The sequence below is a fragment of the Pelodiscus sinensis genome, chromosome 2, assembly GCF_052426305.1.
Source record: "Pelodiscus sinensis isolate ZL-2025 chromosome 2, ASM5242630v1, whole genome shotgun sequence".
Lineage (NCBI taxonomy): Eukaryota > Metazoa > Chordata > Testudines > Trionychidae > Pelodiscus > Pelodiscus sinensis.
In genome coordinates this window covers 147047428-147067760 of record NC_143053.1, presented here as the reverse complement: position 1 = coordinate 147067760, position 20333 = coordinate 147047428, and the positions used below count along the sequence as shown (strand labels likewise).

At 40.6% G+C, this 20333-nt stretch overlaps 1 protein-coding gene across 1 annotated transcript in view; it reads left to right on the top strand.

Annotated features, from left to right (window-relative positions):
* The window catches only part of LOC102447295 (dynein axonemal heavy chain 5-like), a 290514-nt gene that overhangs the window by 180517 nt on the left and 89664 nt on the right, over positions 1–20333 (top strand). The window contains exons 60-62 of the mRNA XM_014581788.4: positions 1380–1547; positions 14772–14990; positions 16868–17044. Of these exons, the coding sequence (XP_014437274.3) occupies positions 1380–1547; positions 14772–14990; positions 16868–17044 (564 nt within the window). The remainder of the gene's footprint in view (positions 1–1379; positions 1548–14771; positions 14991–16867; positions 17045–20333) is intronic.

Sequence of the window (20333 nt, the reverse complement as noted above, 5' to 3'; positions counted from 1 at the left end):
ATCCCTCCACACTGGTAGGTTTGCTAGTAAGTGTGAAGAGTGAGTGTGGTCATAGCCTGGCTTTACCCATCATTCCCTGTACCTTTGGGACAGCCAAGAAGAGTGTGCTCACTCTCCAGTCAGACTGTAGCTAGCTTTTGCACAAGTATGAAAAGCATGAAGAAAGCTCCTTGAAATCTTCCCTCTTCCTTGTGCATCCATATTGAACCAGGCCTTAATAATTTGCTTTAATTATTTGTATTCTGTTCCCAACGTCAAACCTACTCTGGAAATCTGACAGATTAATACATTTTTTTCAACACACTCTGACACTGAATACAGAGAAAAATTCTAAAAGAAAATAAAGACCATAAATGTATCACTGTAAGACAGGTGTTACATTTTTTAAGTCATAGGTAGATAAATTCTCAATCATCTGTCTAGAGCAGACCCCAAGCAAAACTCTGACTAACTTAATCTTATATTGATACAACCTAGATTAAAATAAAACAGTATAGCGTACCATATTCCAATACTGAGTGAAATATAAACCCAAACACAATATTCTGGGTGCAACAGTGATATACATGATTAATAATACTAAATAATAGAGATTTTAATATATACTGGTAGGTTTCAGGAGAGAAACCGAAGCAGAGGAAAGAATGTGTGTGTTTGGGAAGTCAACTTAGTGCATTTGGAGAGCTATTTGGAGAACTGAAAAGAGGACCTTCAATTAAGTAACAAACTGAAAGGAAAAATGGAGGCTGCATGTGGTTGTTCCTGTCTGCTCTATTTTTTTGGAAATGGCGGATCTTTTGGTGATCTTAGAAAAGAAGACATGAGTAGTTGAAAATAATATAGTGAGGGTACAAGCTATGGTAGATAGTGTGTGTGTGGAAGAAACAAGGGGGAAGATGAACTTGGGACTCTCAGTGATAGAGAGATAGTGCATACTTGATGTGTGCTGGACATGTGATCAGAATGGGAGAACCCAGCAAAGAAAGAATGGGAGAAAGAGGGCAACAATCAAAGACATGGCAGACTGAGGATCTGATGGAATGACTCTGTCAGGAGAAGTTTGAAGAGAATACAATGGAACGCCAAGAGCTGTGAAACCATACCATGGACTGGCAGGAATCATGAAGAACTGTGGGCACTTCCTGACTCATGTAAATGGAGAAAGGAATTGAGAAGTGAAATGTATAATGGTAAATCACTTTTAAAAAAATATTTTTTGAAGAACAATATTTTGCAGTCATGTTTTAAAAATAAGTATGATTATGGTCATTGTAAAGTTATTATTTTGGTAAGGATTATGTCATGAATGTTTGTCTAAGAATTCATTGGTCATATTCATGAAATTTAATTCAAATATATATTTATTTTTTATTTAATAGGATTCAATTACAGAAGAGATTGTGGAACTGCTACAACCTTATTTAGACATGGAAGATTATAATCTGGAGACTGCTAAAAAAGTTTGTGGGAATGTAGCAGGACTATGTTCATGGACACAAGCAATGGCATATTTCTACAGTATTAATAAAGAAGTCCTTCCCCTTAAGGTACTTCATATATTTATTTTCCACTAATGAGAGAGAGGTTAAAATGCTAAAACACATGAGTTAAAATAACACTAGCAGTCTAAATAATTAGATGGGTGAACCAGAGTGCCTTGTATTGAATAAGGATATTGATATAATAGACATCAAAGAAACTTGATGGAATGAGGATAATCAATGAGACGCAGTAACACCAGGGTACAAAATATATTGGAAAGATGGAACAAGTTGTGCTGGTGGGGAGTGGCAATATATGTGAAAGAAAGTGTAGACTCAAATGGAGTAAAAATCTTAATGAACCAAATTGTATCATAGAATCTCTATGGACAATAATTCTATGATCTAATAATAAGAATGTAGCAGTTGGGATATATTACCGACCACCTGACCAGGATGATGACAGTGACTGTAAAATGCTCAGGGAAATTAGAGATGCTTTAAAAATTAAAAAAACTCAATAATAATGGGGGATTTCAACTATCCCGATATTGACTGGGTACACGTCACCTCAGGACAAGATGCAGAGATAAAATTTCTCAATACCTTAAATGACTGATTCTCGGAGCAGTTAGTGTTAGAATCCACAAGAGGAGAGACAATTCTTGATTTAACCTTATATGGCATATAGAGTCTGGTCCAAGAGGACAGGACAGCTTGGTAATAGTGACCATAATATAATTAGATTCAATATCCCTATAGTGTGAAAAAGACTTCAGCAGCCCAACAATTTCAGAAATGAGGACTACACCATAATGAGGAAGTTAAACAGAAATTAAAAGGCATAGTAACAAGAGTGAAATCCCTGCAAGCTGCATGGAAACTTATTAAAGAAGCTATACAACTTAAATGTATACCCCAAATTGACAAACATAGTAAGAGAACAAAAAAAATGCCACCGTGGCTAAACAGCAAAGTAAAAGAAGCAGTCAGAAACAAAAGGGTTTCATTTATAAAGTGGAAGTTAAATCCTAACGAGTAAAATAGAGAGAAGCACAAACTCTGGCAACTGAAGAGTAGAACTATAACGAGAAAGGCCAAAAAAGTATTTGAAAAACAGCTAGCCAAAAACTCAAAACATGATATCAAGGTTTTAAGTACATCAGAAGCAGGAAGCCTGCTAAACCACTATTGGAGCCACTGGATGATTGAGATACTAAAGAAGCACTCAAAGATTATAGGCCTTTGTGGAGAAACTAAATTAATTATTTGCATAGGTCTTCAAAGCTAAGGATGTGAGGGAAATTCCCAAAGCTGAGCCATTATTTTCAGGTGACCAATCTGAAGAACTGACCCAAATTGATGTGTGATTAAGTTTTGGACCAAATTGATAAACTGTACAGTAATAAGTCACCAGGATCAGATGACATTTACTCAAGAGTTTTGAAGGAACTCAAACATGAAATTGCAGAACTATTAACGGTAGTCTGTAACCTATTATTTAAATTAGCCTCTGTACCAAATGACTGGAGGATGGCTAATGTGATACCAATTTTTAAAAAGGGCTGTAGAGGTGATCCTTGCAATTATAGGCTGATAAATATAACTTTAATCCCATGCAAACTGTTTGAAACTATAGTAAAGAACAGAACTGTCAGACATATAGATGAACATAATTTGTTGGGGAAGAGTCAACATGAATTTTGTAAAGGGAAATCATGATTCACCAATCTACTAGAATTCTTTGAGCTGATCAACAAGCAAATGGAAAAGGGGATCCAATGTGTATAGTGTACTTAGATTTCCAGAAAGCCTTTGACAAGGTCCCTCACCAAAAGCTGCTAAGCAAAATAAGCTGACATGGACTAAGAGTGAAGGTCCTCTCATAGGCTGATAACTGGTCAAAAGATAGGAAACAAACGGTGGAAATAAATGGTCAGTTTTCACAATGGAGAGACGTAACTAGTGGTATCCCCCAGCGGTACATAATGGAACCAACCCTACTGAACATATTCATAAATGATCTGGAGAAAGGAGTAATCAGTGAGGTGTCAAAATTTGCAGATGATACAAAATTACTCACGATAGTTAAGACCCGAGCAGACTGCAAAGAGTTTCAAAAAGATCTCATGCTGGGTGAGTGTACAACAAAAAGGCAGATGAGAATCAGTGTTGATAAATACAAAGTAATGCATATTAGAAGACAGATCTTAGAGTCATTATGGATAGTTCTCTGAAAACATCCGCTCAATGTTCAGCGACAGTTAAAAAAGCAAACAGAATGTTGGGAATCATTAAGAAAGAGATACATAATAAAAGAGAAACTGCCACATTGCCTCCATATAGATCCATGGTATGCCTGCATCTTGCATACTGTGTGCAAATGTAGTTGCCTCATCTCAAAAGAAATATATTGAAATTGGAAAAGATTCAGAAAAGGGCAACAAAAATGATTAGGGGCATGGAACAACCTGCCACATAAAGAGAGATTAATAAGACTGGGACTTTTCAGCTTGCAAAAGAGATGATTAAGGAGAGATATGATAGAGGTCTATAAAATCATGACTAGTGTGGAAAAAGTAAATAAGAAAAAGTTATTTATCCCTTCGCATAACACAAGAATTAGGGGTTACCCAATCAAATTAATAGGCAGCAGGTTTAAAACAAGCAAAAGGAAGTATTTCTTCACACAATACACATTTATCCTCTGGAACTCCGTGCCAGAGGATGTTGTGAAGGCCAAGACTTTAACAGGGCTCAAAAAAGAACTTGAAAAATTCATGGAGAATAAGTCCATCAATGGCTTTTAGTCAGGATGGGCAGGGATGATGTACAGAGCCTTTGTTATTCAGGGCTGGGAATGGACATCAGGGGATAGAACACTTGGGGTATGTCTACACTACCCCGCTAGTTCGAACTAGCGGGGTAATGTAGGCATACCGCACTTGCAAATGAAGCCCGGGATTTGAATTTCCCGGGCTTCATTTGCATAAGCGGGGAGCCGCCATTTTTAAAACCCCGCTGGTTCGAACCCCGTGCAGCGCAGCTACACGGGGCTCGAACTAGGTAGTTTGGACTAGGCTTGGAACAAGGAACGAGGTGTACCGGTAGTTCGGAATAGGAATCCTAGTCCGAACTACCTAGTTCAAGCCCCGTGTAGCCGCGCTGCACGGGGTTCGAACCAGCGGGGTTTTAAAAATGGCGGCTCCCCGCTTATGCAAATGAAGCCCGGGAAATTCAAATCCCGGGCTTCATTTGCAAGTGCGGTATGCCTACATTACCCCGCTAGTTCGAACTAGCGGGGTAGTGTAGACATACCCTTGATGATTACCTGTTCAGGTCATTCCCTCTGGGGCCTCTGGCATTGGCCACTGTTGGAGAACAGGATACTAAGCTAGATGGATCTTTGATCTGATCCAGTATGACCATTCTTAACTACTCATCACAGCTGAAATAACTAAACTATATACTTACAAAGAGACGATGTTAAAAGAGCACTAAAGTTGCAAAGTGAAATACTTAAAAGTTGGAAAAGATCAGAATTAAATTTGCGTATACAACTTGAATTCAGACTCTGGTACGTAGACATTGTAATATAGACTTTAACTGCATGATCACATCTATTTTTTAGAGCCCAGCTTCTCTTCTCCTTCACTCTGGGCTTTAGCATGGACGGATATTGATATTACAATGCCATAGTGGCTCCCTGCTGATTGGCAGGCCCCAAGTAAAGACGTGAAATGGGTACGTTTTACCAGTGCCCATTCTAAGGGAGGGGCTCAGCCAGAGGCCACAAGCCCATCACCACGGAATCATAGAATACTAGAACTGGAAGGGACCTCGAGAGGTCATTGAGTCCAACCCCCTGCCCTAGTGGCATGACCAAGCACAATCTAGATTATCCCTGATAGATAACTATCCAATCTGCTCTTAAATATCTCCAATGATGGAGATTCCACCCAAGGCAATTTATTCCAGTGTTTCAAAACCCTGACAGTTAGGACGTTTTTCCTAATGTCCAACCTAAACTTCCCTTGCTGCAATTTAAGCTCATTGCCTTTTGTCTTATCATCAGAAGCCAAGGAGAACAATTTTTCACCCTCTTCATTGTGACACCCTTTTAGATACTTGAAAACTGCTATCATGTCCCCTCTCAATCTTCTCTTTTCTAAACTAAACAAGCCAAATTCTTCCAGTCTTCCCTCATAGGTCAGGATTTCTAGACCTTTAATCATTTGTGTTGCTCGTCTCTGGACCCTCTCCAATGTCTCCACATCTTTCTTGAAATGTGGTGTCCAGATCTGGACACAATACTTCAAGTGAGGCCTAACCAGCAAAGAGTGGAAGAATGACGTCTTTTGTGTACTGCTCACAACACTCCAGTTAATGCAACCCAGAATCATGTTTGTTTGTTTTTGCAATAGTGTCACACTGTTGACTCATATTTGGCTTGTGGTCCATTATGACTCCTATATTCCTTTCAGCAGTACTCCTTCCTGGACAGTCACTTCCCATTCCATATGTGTGAAACTGGACAAAACATATATTTAATTAATGTGTCTGGGGGCCAGGATTGGGGCCTGTGTTGTTAGTCTCCCGTGGGCCTAGTGAAAGGTTGTTTCGGGCTTGTTGCTGGGAAGGGCAATTGCAAGGAAATTCCTGCTCAACCTCCAGAGCCTTGGGATGGAGCATCCTCTGTTTAGTTTATATGCACAGTCTGTGAGAACCTGGAGCATGATGAGTGCAAGTGGAATCCTTGGTGAATTTAGTTGCCAAACTCTAACAAATCTCTCCTGAGCATATGAGAGATCCCTAAAGGCTTACTTGGACAAATGTGGGTGTTTTTTCCCTTTGACGGTGAAAGACACATTCCTTATACTAGTGTGCCTTTGTGCCTAATTTCAGGTCCCTGCTCTAAAGCATGGAGATACTAGAGCTTCTCAACACAAAATCTGTATGAACTTTTTACAGCAGGAAAAAATTTCCTTCATCTCTTCTTGAGAAGTGTCTGGACTGTTATTGCTTAAAAAATAAAATAACCAGACTGAACAGTTTAAATTTGGCAAAGTTAAAAGACAAACAAGTTATTATAATGGAAAGTGGTGGAAAAGTTAAGGGTCACTCTCTGGACATCCTACAATCCTAAAGTTGTAGTTGCAAGGAGGTGGTATGTTGTCAGCTTTCTTTTTGTTGAACATATAGCAGTGTTGATATTTAACAGGAATCCCTATTGGCAAGGTCAGGGAGTCAGCCTCATTGCACTCAGTCTGCACTGCCAAACGTCAGAACTCTGCTACGTATTTGGAAACTAGCCAGTGTTCTTGCTGTAACATTTGAGGTGTGGTTTTGGCTATGTAACCCTTCTGCCAGTTGGAGTGGAAAACAAAAAGGGTGGGTTCAATACCCAGGGGATTCCTTTTCAATAGTATTAACCAAAATTGGCTCTAGCCCCCATCGAGTAACCTGAGAAAATTTTACTCTACTCACTAGGTGCCTTGAAAAGGCAATTCTCTCCCTCTCACAAGCACAACTGAGGTAGAAAGAGTTTCTTTAATAAAAATAATCTAGCATTAATGTGAGAAAACAGCACAAGTAATATTCATAAGCATAAGAGCATGAGCAAGACACCCGCCCCAGAGCATGCTTGACAGTGTCCTTTGCTTCATGTTCTTGAGTCCAATACCCAAGTTCTCATTATATGCCCCTCACCCTACAACCTGCTCACACTTGTTTTGCCAGGTCGGTGCAGACCAGTGCTCAGAGGTATATCTGCATGAATCCTCCTCCTGCCTTAAGCGGGGGGCATGTAAAAGCCACCATGCTCGCTTCACTTTCATGGCTCCAGCCAACTGCCTCCTCGCTGTTCCTGCTGGCCATTCCTGCCAGCTGCTTGCTTGCAGAGACCTTTGCCAGCCAGTCTCTGAGTGATGTTAGCTCTGTGTAGATGGGGCAGAAGCCTGGTTGTTCCACAAAGTGATTTCAGCTCTCAGTGATTTCCAGCTCTGGGCATAAGCACAGCCCCACCACAACTGATTTTGAGCTCTGATCAAGCATTAAAATAACAAAGAGATTCCTAAGGAAGCTTATTAAGATTTCTTTGAACCATGGAGAGAAACAAATTAGACCAGTCCAGCAAGGACCTGTGGGGAGGGTTTACAGCCTCCTGACTAAGATACCTGTCTCCACTCTTCTTATTTTCAAAGGGCCCAGGCATTCAAGCCCCTGGCTTAATGATGTTCTTTCAACGGAGGGTGGCACCCTCCTTTGAGACAAGTTAAGCACTGTCCTGCTTCCCTGTATTCCTACATAATTACAACATTGGTAACCGTATTTCACTACCTCTGCATTCAATGCTTAGGTGATCTGTAACCCAGCACCAGCCAAAGTTGATCACTTTTGACGCCGCTCTATCTGCTGAGTATGTAAGAAGAGCATGAGCAAACTCTATTTACATAAACACTTAAAAACCCTCTCCTCCTCCATGCTAGCTGTCAGGGAAGCATTCATTCGGACCCTCCTTAAGCTTGTGACTTGGGTCATCATAGCTTGAACCAAGTCCCCAGATTGTCCCAGTGGACTTGATTATTCCAGGAGTGGAAATGCTCAAGCCACGGCCTCCCTGGGAAGCAGGCTGATAATTAATCCCATTAGGCTTGGTCAGTGGAACACAACTGTAGACAGAGAAGAAATATGAGCTGACACTGAATTCCTATGGAACTTGTCAGGTAGGGGAAGCTTGGACCTATGAGGAGCAGGGGTCAAAGGTGGGGTGGCTAGACCTTACACAACTGTATTCTGTGGCTGCAGGGCAGCAGCCTCTGTACCTGCCAGTTCTTGCAGGGCTCCTGTTATCTCTGTCAGAGAGATATGGACCTTTCTTGAATCCATGCGTGCCCTGTCAGCCCATTTTCCTGTTGTTTGTGCTTGAGCTACTCACACTGTCAGTGACCAGGACATGGATGGTCATGCCCAGTGGTTTCAGCAGCAGTCAGGAATCACAGACCAGGGCTAGATCTGGAGTCAAGGGCCAGGCACCAGAGCCAATGGTCAGAGTCCAAATTAGAAGTCAGAAATCAAAGCTAAGGGTCATAATCAGAGCCAGAGGCCAGAGCTAAAGTCAGGAATTGCAGCCAAGAATCAGTACTGGGTTCCCTGGAGTGAGGTAAAACTGGGAACAGGAATGGGAACAAGTAGGCAAAAGAACAATCACAGCCTGGGATTTAGGCTTGGAATAGTTCCTGAATTGCTCTTGCTGCTGTGCTTAAAATCCAGTCGCCTGGTTCTTTTAACCAGTCGGGTGATGCAGTCAGGCAGGCAGCCCTCGTCAGGCCAGCTGTGCCCGTTAGTTTGACTAGAGACTGATGCAGCTGCAGGCCCGTTTCCAACCCAGCTCTGCTGCAGGCCCTGACACCTAGGCTATGTCTAGACTACAGGGCTCCATCGACGGAGCAATGTAAAATAGTTTATTCGGCATAGGCAAAGAAGCGGGGATTTAAATAATCCCCGCTTCATTAAAATAAACATGGCCGCCGCGCTGTGCCGACAATCAGCTGATCCGGCACAGCAGGACAGTCTAGACGCGCCGCGGTAGACAAGGGAAGCCTTTGTCAACCGCTCGTTTTCCGAGGCATATCGGAGTGGTTGACAAAGGCTTCCCTTGTCGACTGCGGCGCGTCTAGACTGCCCGCTGTGCCGGATCAGCTGATCGTCGGCACAGCGCAGCGGCCATGTTTATTTTAATTAAGCGGGGATTATTTAAATCCCCACTTCTTTGCCTATGCCAAATAAACTATTTTACATGGCTCCGTCGACGGAGCCCTGTAGTCTAGACATAGCCCTAAGCTCCCTGTTCCAGTTGATCTGATTAGTTTTTTTTCTACCAAAGTCATACCTCTTTATGTCGGATTGCCTTTTGGCTCCAAGCACCTGACTCTGGTGGGCGGGGGACGGACGGACTGCAGCTCTCTCAAGTGTTCTCACTGTCTCGCACTCCTTGCCTTTTAGATGTCATGGTGTGTATTTTCCTTGCTTTTTCTCCACTATAAAATAATTGCCACCACCAGCCTGGTCTGTATGATCTGCTGTATGCCTGCAGATGTAGTTGAAATAGCTACTGAAGTTCTTGTTGACATTGCTATTCCCCGGAGGTTGAATTAATAGAACAACAGTGTGCTCTTTTTTTGTTGACATGAATCAAATTTGCGCCTCTAATTCTCTGACGACAGATCTGTGCCTTTTAGGGCCCACCAGACTTCATGCTGTATGTTTTATCACTCTTGGCTAGGGCCAGCTCCAGACTATATGGTGCCCCAGGCAACTAGTGTCTTTAGCAACCCTTCCCCCTTGTTTAAACTTCTGAATACCTTATATTTTACTGCATTTGTAGATGATTTCAATGACTTTGATGCACAGTTTGCATGCATGATTTATCCCTGTCATATAAGATGATACATTTGTAAGCTAGAATCTGTAAATCTGTATTTATTTGTGCCATATATAAGCAAATAAAAATGGTTTCCTCTAAGCTTCTAGAAACTTTTTTTAATTTTAAGAATAACTGAAACTTACTAACATCAACAAATTGAATTGTGCAGTAATGTCAGATGGGCCAGTATTATACAGCACTGAAGTAGGTGACAATCTTAGAATGTTAACCATAGTCCTTAAGTTCAAAAGGTTGCTTTTCTTGCTTTTGTCCTTGCAAACTGTCAGGCTATGTCTACACTTGTGGCTTCTTGCGTCAGAAGTATGCAAATGAGGCTAAGCGTGGAATATCCCCGAGCCTCATTTGGATACCTAATGAACTGCCATTTTTGCAGAAGAGGCTCTTGCGCCAGAAGGAGCTGTCCTGCCCCTTCTTGCGCAAGAAAAGCCCTCCTGCACAATGCCGTTACGCCAATTATTTTCAGGAATAATGGCATTGCACAAGAGGATTTTTCTTGCGCAAGAAGGGGCAGTGTAGACAGCTCCTTCCGGCGCAAGAGCCTCTTCTGCAAAAATGGCGGTTCATTAGGTATGCAAAAGAGGCTCAGTGATATTCCACGCTTAGCCTCATTTGCATACTTCTGACACAAGAAGCTGCAAGTGTAGACATAGCCTCAGAGTGTCTCAGAGACCCAAAGCACAGCCAATGGCATTTTGAAGAGATAAAACAGCCATTGTCGATCGAAGATATGTTTTAATCAGCCTGACTTCAAAAAGCTGCATTTTTGACCGTGACCATCAGCATGAACAGAACCCTCCCACTTGCTGCCTCTGATTGATAGATCCACCTGCCCCCACCCTGACCCCCACACTGCTGCTGCTGATAGAAAAGCAGCAGTACAGAGGTTGAGAGGGGCAGGAGGGAGCCAGTACAGGGGGAGCTGGCAGAGCCTTTTTCCTTCCTCTCCTCCACGCTGCTGCCTCTAAAAGCAGCCCCTGTCTGTGGAGGGTCCAAGCTCCCCATGGATAGAGGCTGCTCTGGCTCAGACCCCCATGGCCAGGGGCTGCTGCCAGAGGCAGCAGTGCAGGGTGGCGGGCAGAGTTTTTTAAATTGGCTCCCCTTGCGAAACGGCTCCCACCTACCACCTCATGCTGCTGCCCCTGATAGAGAGGCAGCAGTGCAGGGTGGCAGGAGGCTCCCTAGGAGTTGGGCTGGGAGCGCACTGGCTGCTGGCCCTGCCTCCGGGGACTATAGAATAGTTGTATAACTGCTAAAATTTGATGCAGTCACACAACTATTCAATTACATGCTATCTAACATCCCTAAGTGAAGGTCCATACAATTGTTCAAGAGTGTTTTCCTATCTGCCTGCTGTTTACTAAGGTCATGCAACCCTTCTCCTCTTCTCCCAAGTCTTTTCATGGTATTTCAATCGTCCAAATCTTTTTTCGGAAGAAACTTAAGCATCATCAATGAGTGAGCAAAAATACTTGCTATTGAATTTTTCTTCAGAGCTTCCCATTACCTCATCTCTGCCCTCATAACAGTTTTGTCTCTTCTCCCAATAAATATGAGTTTCTTTGAAGACAGGCTCAACTTCTAAGCTTCCCACCATTTCTTTGGCTACAATGATAGCATCTTCAAATCCGTTGTTTCTGTAGGCCACAAAGAACTCAATCATCTGCTCATCAAAGAAGTAGTAGTCATGACGTCCATGCCTTGCTTACAACATTTACTTAGTGATAGAAATGTAGCCGTGTTAGTCTGGGGTAGTTGAAGCAAAATGCAGGACAATGTAGCACTTTAAAGACTAACAAGATGGTTTATTAGATGATGAGCTTTCGTGGGCCAGACCCACTTCCTCAGATCAAATAGTGGAAGAAAGTAGTCACAACCATATATACCAAAGGATACAATTAATTGTATCCTTTGGTATATATGGTTGTGACTACTTTCTTCCACTATTTGATCTGAGGAAGTGGGTCTGGCCCACGAAAGCTCATCATCTAATAAACCATCTTGTTAGTCTTTAAAGTGCTACATTGTCCTGCATTTTGCTTCAACATTTACTTAGTACAGGATATTGTGCCAAACTACAATTGAGACCAGAAATTTGAAGTCAGTGATCTGGCTTCCCTGGCTTTGCACCTTGTGCCAGATTCCAGCCACAACTTTTCCATCAGTACATCATAAACTTCAGTCACTTGGTACATCACTAACCATATGCTGTCAATGAGCTTCTCCCAGAAAGTGTCACTAACAGCTTCATGACCGGATTTGTAACATTGTCCATAAGGATGTTCCACCTGATAGTTGATGCCGAAAAAAGAAGTATATCCTCTGTTGTACGCCAAAGAAAAATACTGTATCTAAAGAGGATGACGCTTCATCTGACACAACCAGGTTGAGGGAATGGTAAACACAAAGAAAGCTCTTAGATTAAGTGCAATGATCCTTGCCTGGATGCCACCATTTCTTCCCTTTGGCTACATCTACACTGGCCCCTTTTCCGGAAGGGGCATGTAAATTTCACTAGTCGTCGTAGGGAAATCCGCGGGGGATTTAAATATCCCCCGCGGCATTTAAATAAAAATGTCCGCCGCTTTTTTCCGGCTTTTAAAAAAGCCGGAAAAGAGCGTCTAGACTGGCCCCGATCCTCCGGAAAAAGTGCCCTTTTCCGGAGGCTCTTATTCCTACTTCAAAGTAAGAATAAGAGCCTCCGGAAAAGGGCACTTTTTCCGGAGGATCGGGGCCAGTCTAGACGCTCTTTTCCGGCTTTTTTAAAAGCCGGAAAAAAGCGGCGGACATTTTTATTTAAATGCCGCGGGGGATATTTAAATCCCCCGCGGATTTCCCTACGACGACTAGTGAAATTTACATGCCCCTTCCGGAAAAGGGGCCAGTGTAGACGTAGCCTTTATGTTTGTTCCATTATTGTAGCCTAGGCACAACAGTTCTGAAGCTTTATTTTGTTCTTATTCAAAATGCTTATAAACAGTTCTGTTAGGCCTTTCCAGGAGAATTGTCCACAGACTAGACCGGAAACAGCCCTCTCTGTCTTCATCAAATCTTACCATAAATGATGCCTTTTCACTGTAACCAATATAGGGAGTGCACTCCATTATAGCAGCATAGTACTTTGCTTTGCTGAGCTGCATCAATATGTTATCAAGCATCTTCCTTCCCATAAGGTCAGTCAATTTGTTTTGAATTGATTTACTGCAGTAATAGTCCACAGCTTCTTTACAAACTGCTCAATATAGGTGTTCATGCATAACATCATTGTATTTCCCAAGGAGCTCTACTAGACCGAAGAAATTACCGTTATGTTCAGTGAACAACGTACCCAACAAGCTCTGGAAGGCCAAATTATTTTTTGCAAGGAAGAGAGTAATTGAGATTGGACACTCAAGCACGTTCCTCCATTCCTGGGTTTCTAGAGTAATAACGCTTTGGTTTTCTGCATTTATGCATTTATTTAACTTGAGCCTAGACTCAATCTCCATCTATTTGGGGTAGGCCACAAAACGGCCAAGGGACTTGTCATGCTGCTTCTGAGCATCAGCTAATTGATGCCACTAATTGTGCTCTTAAAGCACATGCAACAATTTGGTAGTCTTGTGAAATCTTTTGCAACAAAAACAGAGCATGTTGCCAATTGATTTTAAGTAAACTAGCCAGCACCCTGTTGCCTGGATTCCTGACCCTAAATCCTGCCTTGCTCCTAGGCGAAAATCTTGAGATATACACACTTGTCTTTTCTTTTTCACAAGGATTTCACTAACTCAAGCAAGGGAGTTCACTGGATATCAGCATATTATAATCAGAATTAAGGATAAGATAAGAATGTTCTTATCAGAGCCCTGTGTTACAAACTAGTTCTTGTTTAGACTGTTCAAAGAGTCACCCTAATGGTGTCAATGTTCTATTTGTTTATTGGCTTGGGCAAGGGGGACTTTTTATGAGCTAAATACTGGCATATTTTGACAGAAAATTCATGACCACTTCAGAAATCTTGTAAGCAAAGGAGTATAGAGTTAAATTATTAACTGATTAAAGAAGATTAGCTGATTAAACAAGATGCTCATTAAATTACAAAATAACCAGTTCAACAGGAAACAATCCTTAATTATAGATGTGATTTCCTTTAGTAGCTCCTTGATTCTCTACAATTATCTATGTACTCAAATAAACTTATAATTCATTGAATAAACATCAGTTTTATCTGGTAGGAATGCACCAATTATGAGCTTAAATTTCAATGAGTCAACGTTAGTAATTACGAATTAAACTGGCAAAATGTTGATTGGAGTTTAGCCCCCAGAAGAGCAAAAATGCATGCTCTGTGTGACTGGTACATTGTGCTTCCTTTTAGTTTTATCACAGAAGTAATTGGGAGGAAAATGTGTAATTTCCATAAATAGCTGTTCATAATTCAGAAGTCACAGTTGTTGTTTGTTCTTGCCCTAAGAAATTACTAAAGTTTGAATCTTGGGTATGATACTGAACAGATTGCCTAAAATCCCTAGTGTACAGCTGTTTCATTATGGCCCTCGAGTTCCTTGCTGAATTGGAACTGTTGAAAATGAAGATGCATTGTATGATTAACTGATCAGCCTGAAGATACTAACAAATCAAAGCAGTTTAATATTGTGCCCTACTACTTAATGTTGTGATTTCTTGTCAGCAGGAACTAAAATTTTAAAAAGAAACTACATTCAAATGCTGTGGTTTCAAACAAAGCATTGTATTAAAAATAATACCTACATACTGTACAGTACAGTATAGTAGCATGGAATGAATGCGGTGAGTTAGAACTGTCAGATATCTGTGATTCAATATTTTTCACTCTAAATTATTTGTAGGCAAATCTAGCATTGCAGGAAGCAAGGCTAGCAGTTGCCCAAGATGAATTAAATAATGCACAGAACCAGCTCGATGAGAAACAGAGGGAACTGGACCAAGTACAAGCCATGTATAATGCTGCCATGCAAGAGAAACAAACTTTACTGGATGATGCTGAAACATGTAGACGGAAGATGAACAATGCCACAGCCTTAATTGAAGGATTAGGTGGAGAAAAGGTATTGATGCATCTAAGCAGAGATCTGGCATAAATTAGTTGCTTTGAGTACAATCCATAACAACAATCAATAGTGTCAAATAAATTCACAGATATTAATTAACCTCTATATACTGGAGTGTGAATATTTTTATATTTTGCCTGTTAATATGGCTCTTTTGTATACACAATTATATTCTGATTCTGCAATTCATGTTGGGCTAAGGGTTTGATTTAAGCACTGGGTGCAATACTGGCAAAGCTTTACAGGACCAGGAAATAGGTCTTTAATTCAACATTTGAGTTAAAATACTATGAAAGGAATTGTTCTTTTTTATATATAAATAGTAGTTTGAATAGTAGTTCAAAATATTGCCTAAAATCCCTGCAAAATGTTTACAGTTGCAGGAATTTAAAAAAAAACAAAATTCTTAAATATTCTCCATTCTTATGCAACATAAAAGAGCCCTTTTGAAGTTATAAATGGAGAGAACTAGATTGGCAATAACAAACTTGTTTCCAGGTTGAGTATGCTATATTTTAGCCTGGAGGCAAATTGAGTGGCTATTTTTTAACCAAAATAAATAATCTCCATAAATACATCTTTTATCAAACTAAATTTGGAGTTATAGGTTTGTCGTGTGACAATTTATTGCTCACAGATGTTATTGTTTTCACCCAGTAGAAGAATAAGACCTGGTAGCACTTCAGATCTTTAAAATGTTTTGTTTTCTGTTCAGAGTGTATATCTGAAAATAGACTATGAGGCACATTGCGTTTACCAGATTCTGTGTGCTTCCAGTAAACATTGAAAGTATATTTTGAACCCAAAAACATTTTAACTATGCTACACAGTGACCATTTTCCTATATGCTTCGATCTTGAAGTTGCCTTTTCCTGTCAGGTTGAGGGAATTGCATTGATAGCCTGACTTCAGAGGCTCATGGAAACCTGAACCTTTCCAGCGGCCTCTGAAAGATGCTGTTCCTTATCTGTTGATCATTTGCTAGCATCTTATAATAATTATTTGGGTGAAATCCTGGCTTCAGTGAAGTCAATGAAAGTTTTACCATTGATTCCAGTGGGACTAGGATTTCATCGTTTGTCCTTCACTTTGATGAATTGGCTGCTTGGTGCTTTTTCCTCTGGGTTCTTCACAAGTCACTCTATATACAGTGGACTTGTGACCACTGAAGCGGAAATAGACAGCTGGACCAGCGATAGTGCAATTCTTATCTAACCGATTCCATCATCAAGTATATGATGTGATGATTTAATCACATGCTGTGGCTGTGCAGGAACAATAAAGAAGTTGTTCGCCTCCACCATTGCACCCAAACTCGAAGTTTGAGGAGAAAAAGCCGTCCTTAATGTTTTCTAATGTGTTTTAAATGTATATGAAAAGTGTTGGAATGATTTGGCTGCATATTTTTATGCCAATATATAAATTAAAAGAGAAAATCTGAAATGGTGGTGGCAGTTCAGCATGGTGGATTTTCATGGGTCTTGAGCTGTAAGATGATCCTTCAGGACCTGTGAGTCTGCCTTATTTTCAGAGACTGACAGCACACTAAGGGAATACACACAGCCTGGTCCTGCAGCCTTTGCTCAGGCAAAACTATATTTGGCTTTGAGGAAATATAGAGTAAAGATTGTAGGGCCCAGCCCACTGTGCGTACAAAACAAATGAGAATAGAAATGTCATAACAAAAGAAAGTAATTTAAACAAAATCATGTAGAAAGCTTCTTAGTCTTTCAGAATAGAATATTTTAACCCACCATACTCTTGGTTCAATTAACAGTAGAAATATATGGGGAAAAGAATAGATGCTTTGATTTGAACTTCAGTTGAGTTTTGTGCCCATTTAACAAAGTTCTTTACAATATTTTAAAATGTAGATTCGTTGGACAGAAAGCAGCAAAAATTTTCAAAAGCAAATTATTCAATTAGTGGGAAATGTTCTTCTAGCCACTGGATTTCTTTCTTACTCTGGACCGTTCAATCAGGAGTATAGGAACTTGTTGCTCCGTCTGTGGAAGAAAGAGATGGACCGAAATAGGATTCCATATAGTGACGTAAGTATTCCTGTATTCTAGAAAATGATACATTATATTGCCCCGCAGAGAAATACTGTTAAGAACATTTCATTCTTTAACAGAGAAATCTTTTAAAATGTTTTATGGGCTGTCATGTTCCATTTCCTTTTTTAAAAATAAAAATAAAAAATGGCAAATATGCCAATGTGAAAAAATCTCATTCAAAAATCCTTTTTTTTTTTTTTATTTCAGTCCATCATACATCCTGCACATAATCACATAGTGGAGTTGGCAGATTTAACCAGGTTACTTTAATCTGAGAGCCCCTTATGTTAACATTTCTGTGAATCACTTCATCTATATCTAGTATTTAGTGTCAGTAAAATAATATTTTAAAAAAAGGAGCCTGCTCCTACTCCCATTCAAAACCCTGTCAACATATATGGGGTGACTATTTCCCTAAACACCAGCATGTGGTGTTTTCAAGGATGTGTCCATGTGCGTTTTGCTGAAAACAATGAGTACATGTGTGTCTCAAGGACTTCCCATTAAACGGATTACCATATGCTTGCCAGAACTTTTCAGGGATTAAGCCATCTCTCTGCATTTGTCCTTTAGCCCACACTCCTTTGTCAAACTCATAGGATGGCATGTAGGAGAAGGAAGGGGCTTGTTTGGCTGAGGAGAGCAGAAGTTTCCTTCTGTTACTCTCCCAAGCACATCTTCCTGTTGCCACCAAAACCACCCCCTTTCTGTTGTTACTCACTGTCCCTCCCACCAACATTAAAAATCTGGTCAACCTAGAATCACTTATTTTGTTGTTATGATTGTGAACTATAAAGCTGTGAATATCAAGGAAAGATTCAGATGAAAGCTGCTTTTATTTGTTTCATATTTCTGCCACATTCTGTCATGAATACTTTAACCCATTGTTCCGACAGATAATTAAATTGTCAAAGCAATCAACTGCTCACTCACAGAGTAAAAAATTCTACAATTTCCATTTGGGATTATTTAAGTATAACATTGGGATCATGGAGGTTTGCTAGAAAACATGTGTAACATGGAACTGAACAGTTTTTCTGTTTCTCAGATTCTACGCTGCATTTTTAATCTCAGTGTAGTTTGTTTGATTTTACGTCTTAAAGTGTCATGAAAATGTTCTTAAAACCAATGATACCATGGTAACTTTTGAATAGAGAAATGTTATTTTTACATTCACATACTTTAGAAATTGGAAAGTAAGTGCAGATCTAATCCTGTCCCTCCGCTTTGTCTACAGACAGTTGTAACATTTTAACTAAAGACATGATGTTAAGCTGATTTACTTAAACCAATATAATTTCCTGGTCACGGACACTCTTACATCAGTGTAAATGTGGCTTATATCAGTTTGGTTTGTTTCCCTTTACAGGATTAAACAGACATAGATTATCCACACACAAGGTTGCATTGGTTTAACATCACACCTTTTGTTAAATTGGTGCAACTGTGTTCTTGGACAAGGCCCTCTCCTGCAGACACAGGGGAAACAGAGGTACTGTGGCTCAGAATGTAGGGCTGCAGGAATCCATGAGTCCATAGATGAGTCTGCATCCCAAAGAAGCGCTTGTTGTGACCATTTGTAGTACAGTAATTCCTCATTTAACTATAGATGCGTTTCTGAAAATGTTCGTGCTAAGTGAAAATGTGCAATGTGGGGTCAATTTTCCCATTAAAAATAATGGAAAAGGTTGGGGTTGTGTCTCAGGTGGTGGTGGCAAAGTCAATTTTTTGTTGGAGCTGAGTCGTCAATGTCAACATTAGATATCTAGCAACACAAGATAACAAGCAACACAAGTTGCCGCAGTTTGTTAAAACACAAAGATAAACACAAGTGAGTGGAGGAGTGCTATAACCACGTGTATTCATCTACTCATGTGCATTACCACTGTTTTCACTAACTTATATCACCGCACGAAGTAGTCTGTCACTTGATTATTTTCGTGTGATTTCAGGGACGATGGTCTTATTCGAAAAAGTTCTCTAAAAAAAAACTTGTACTATTACGAAAACGTGTTAAGTGGGCACATGTTAAATGAGTAATTACTGTATCTCTCATGGGGATGTGGACCAGGGCACGGCTGCTATGTGAATCTTCCCCTTTTCCTCCCCTACTATGTACGTCAGGACATGCTAGGCTTGTGGAACCTGCTCCAGTCCTTAGGCCAGCGCTACTCAACACATGGAGGCCTGCCATGCGGCCTGGGTTTAGTTGGGGCTCAACACACAGCCCACTGGTGGGATCCTTTGAACATGACCTCCACTGGGAACATGCTCCACAATAGCGAATCAATATACTGGTCTTCTGTTGAGATGCATTTTAGTAGTTACATTCCTGGACTGTCATTGCTCATTAAAGGTGCTGTCATATGGATGGAAATGGGGTAAATATTGCATTTTATTAATATCAGCAGAACTGACTTAAATGGGGCCTGTGTGTTGTATAGTCTTGCCTTAATCTTTGTATTCATGCCCATCAGTGTGATAGAAGCTATTTGCATATATTTGCGTGTACATGCAACTATACTTAAGTTGCGGCCCTCGGCATGTGCTGTGAGTATCACCGTGGCCCCCGGGGCTTCCAAAGTTGAGTAGCTCTGCCTTAAGCTGTGCGAATAGCCTGGAAGCAGCTTTACTGCTATCCCATGGCCTGGAGGAAGGATTCCTCATGACCCAAGAGGCAGGATTTGGGACATATTTACAGAGATCATCTTGCTCGATACTCTGCTCCTATCTCCTTTTACTTTGTATGAGAGCTACATATTTTTTGTCTGTTATTAGGGATATCAGGCACATCAATGGCTGTTACATCCTGCCCATTCTCTAGCCATGCCCAGCTCAAAGAGGCCCATCTCCAAACACTCATTGTCAAAAGGGTCATGTAGCCTTACTTGCCTTTAGACCATTCGCTAAGCTTCTTACTGTCTGGGAGTGACAACGTTTGAATATGGTGACCTTAGAGAAGGAGAAATTAATGACCTGTAATTCTGTTTCTCTAGAGTTATTCTGACTACATTTTTACTCAGCCACCTTCCCTCACAATCAGAGGGTTACCTTTTTAAAGTTTCTATGCTGATCATTATTTTTTCCATGTTTGACAGGCTGGACATAGACTGTCACAATTAGTATGAGGTTTCAAGTCATAACTGACTATTCTGCTTAGCTTGCTGTCCTTCAAAGACAAACAAAATTTCAGTGAGTGTGTGCGCAATACAGTTTAAAAATATTTTTTCATTGAATTCAGTGTACATCATAGGCAGTAGATTAATAGCTCTTTCCCAACAAG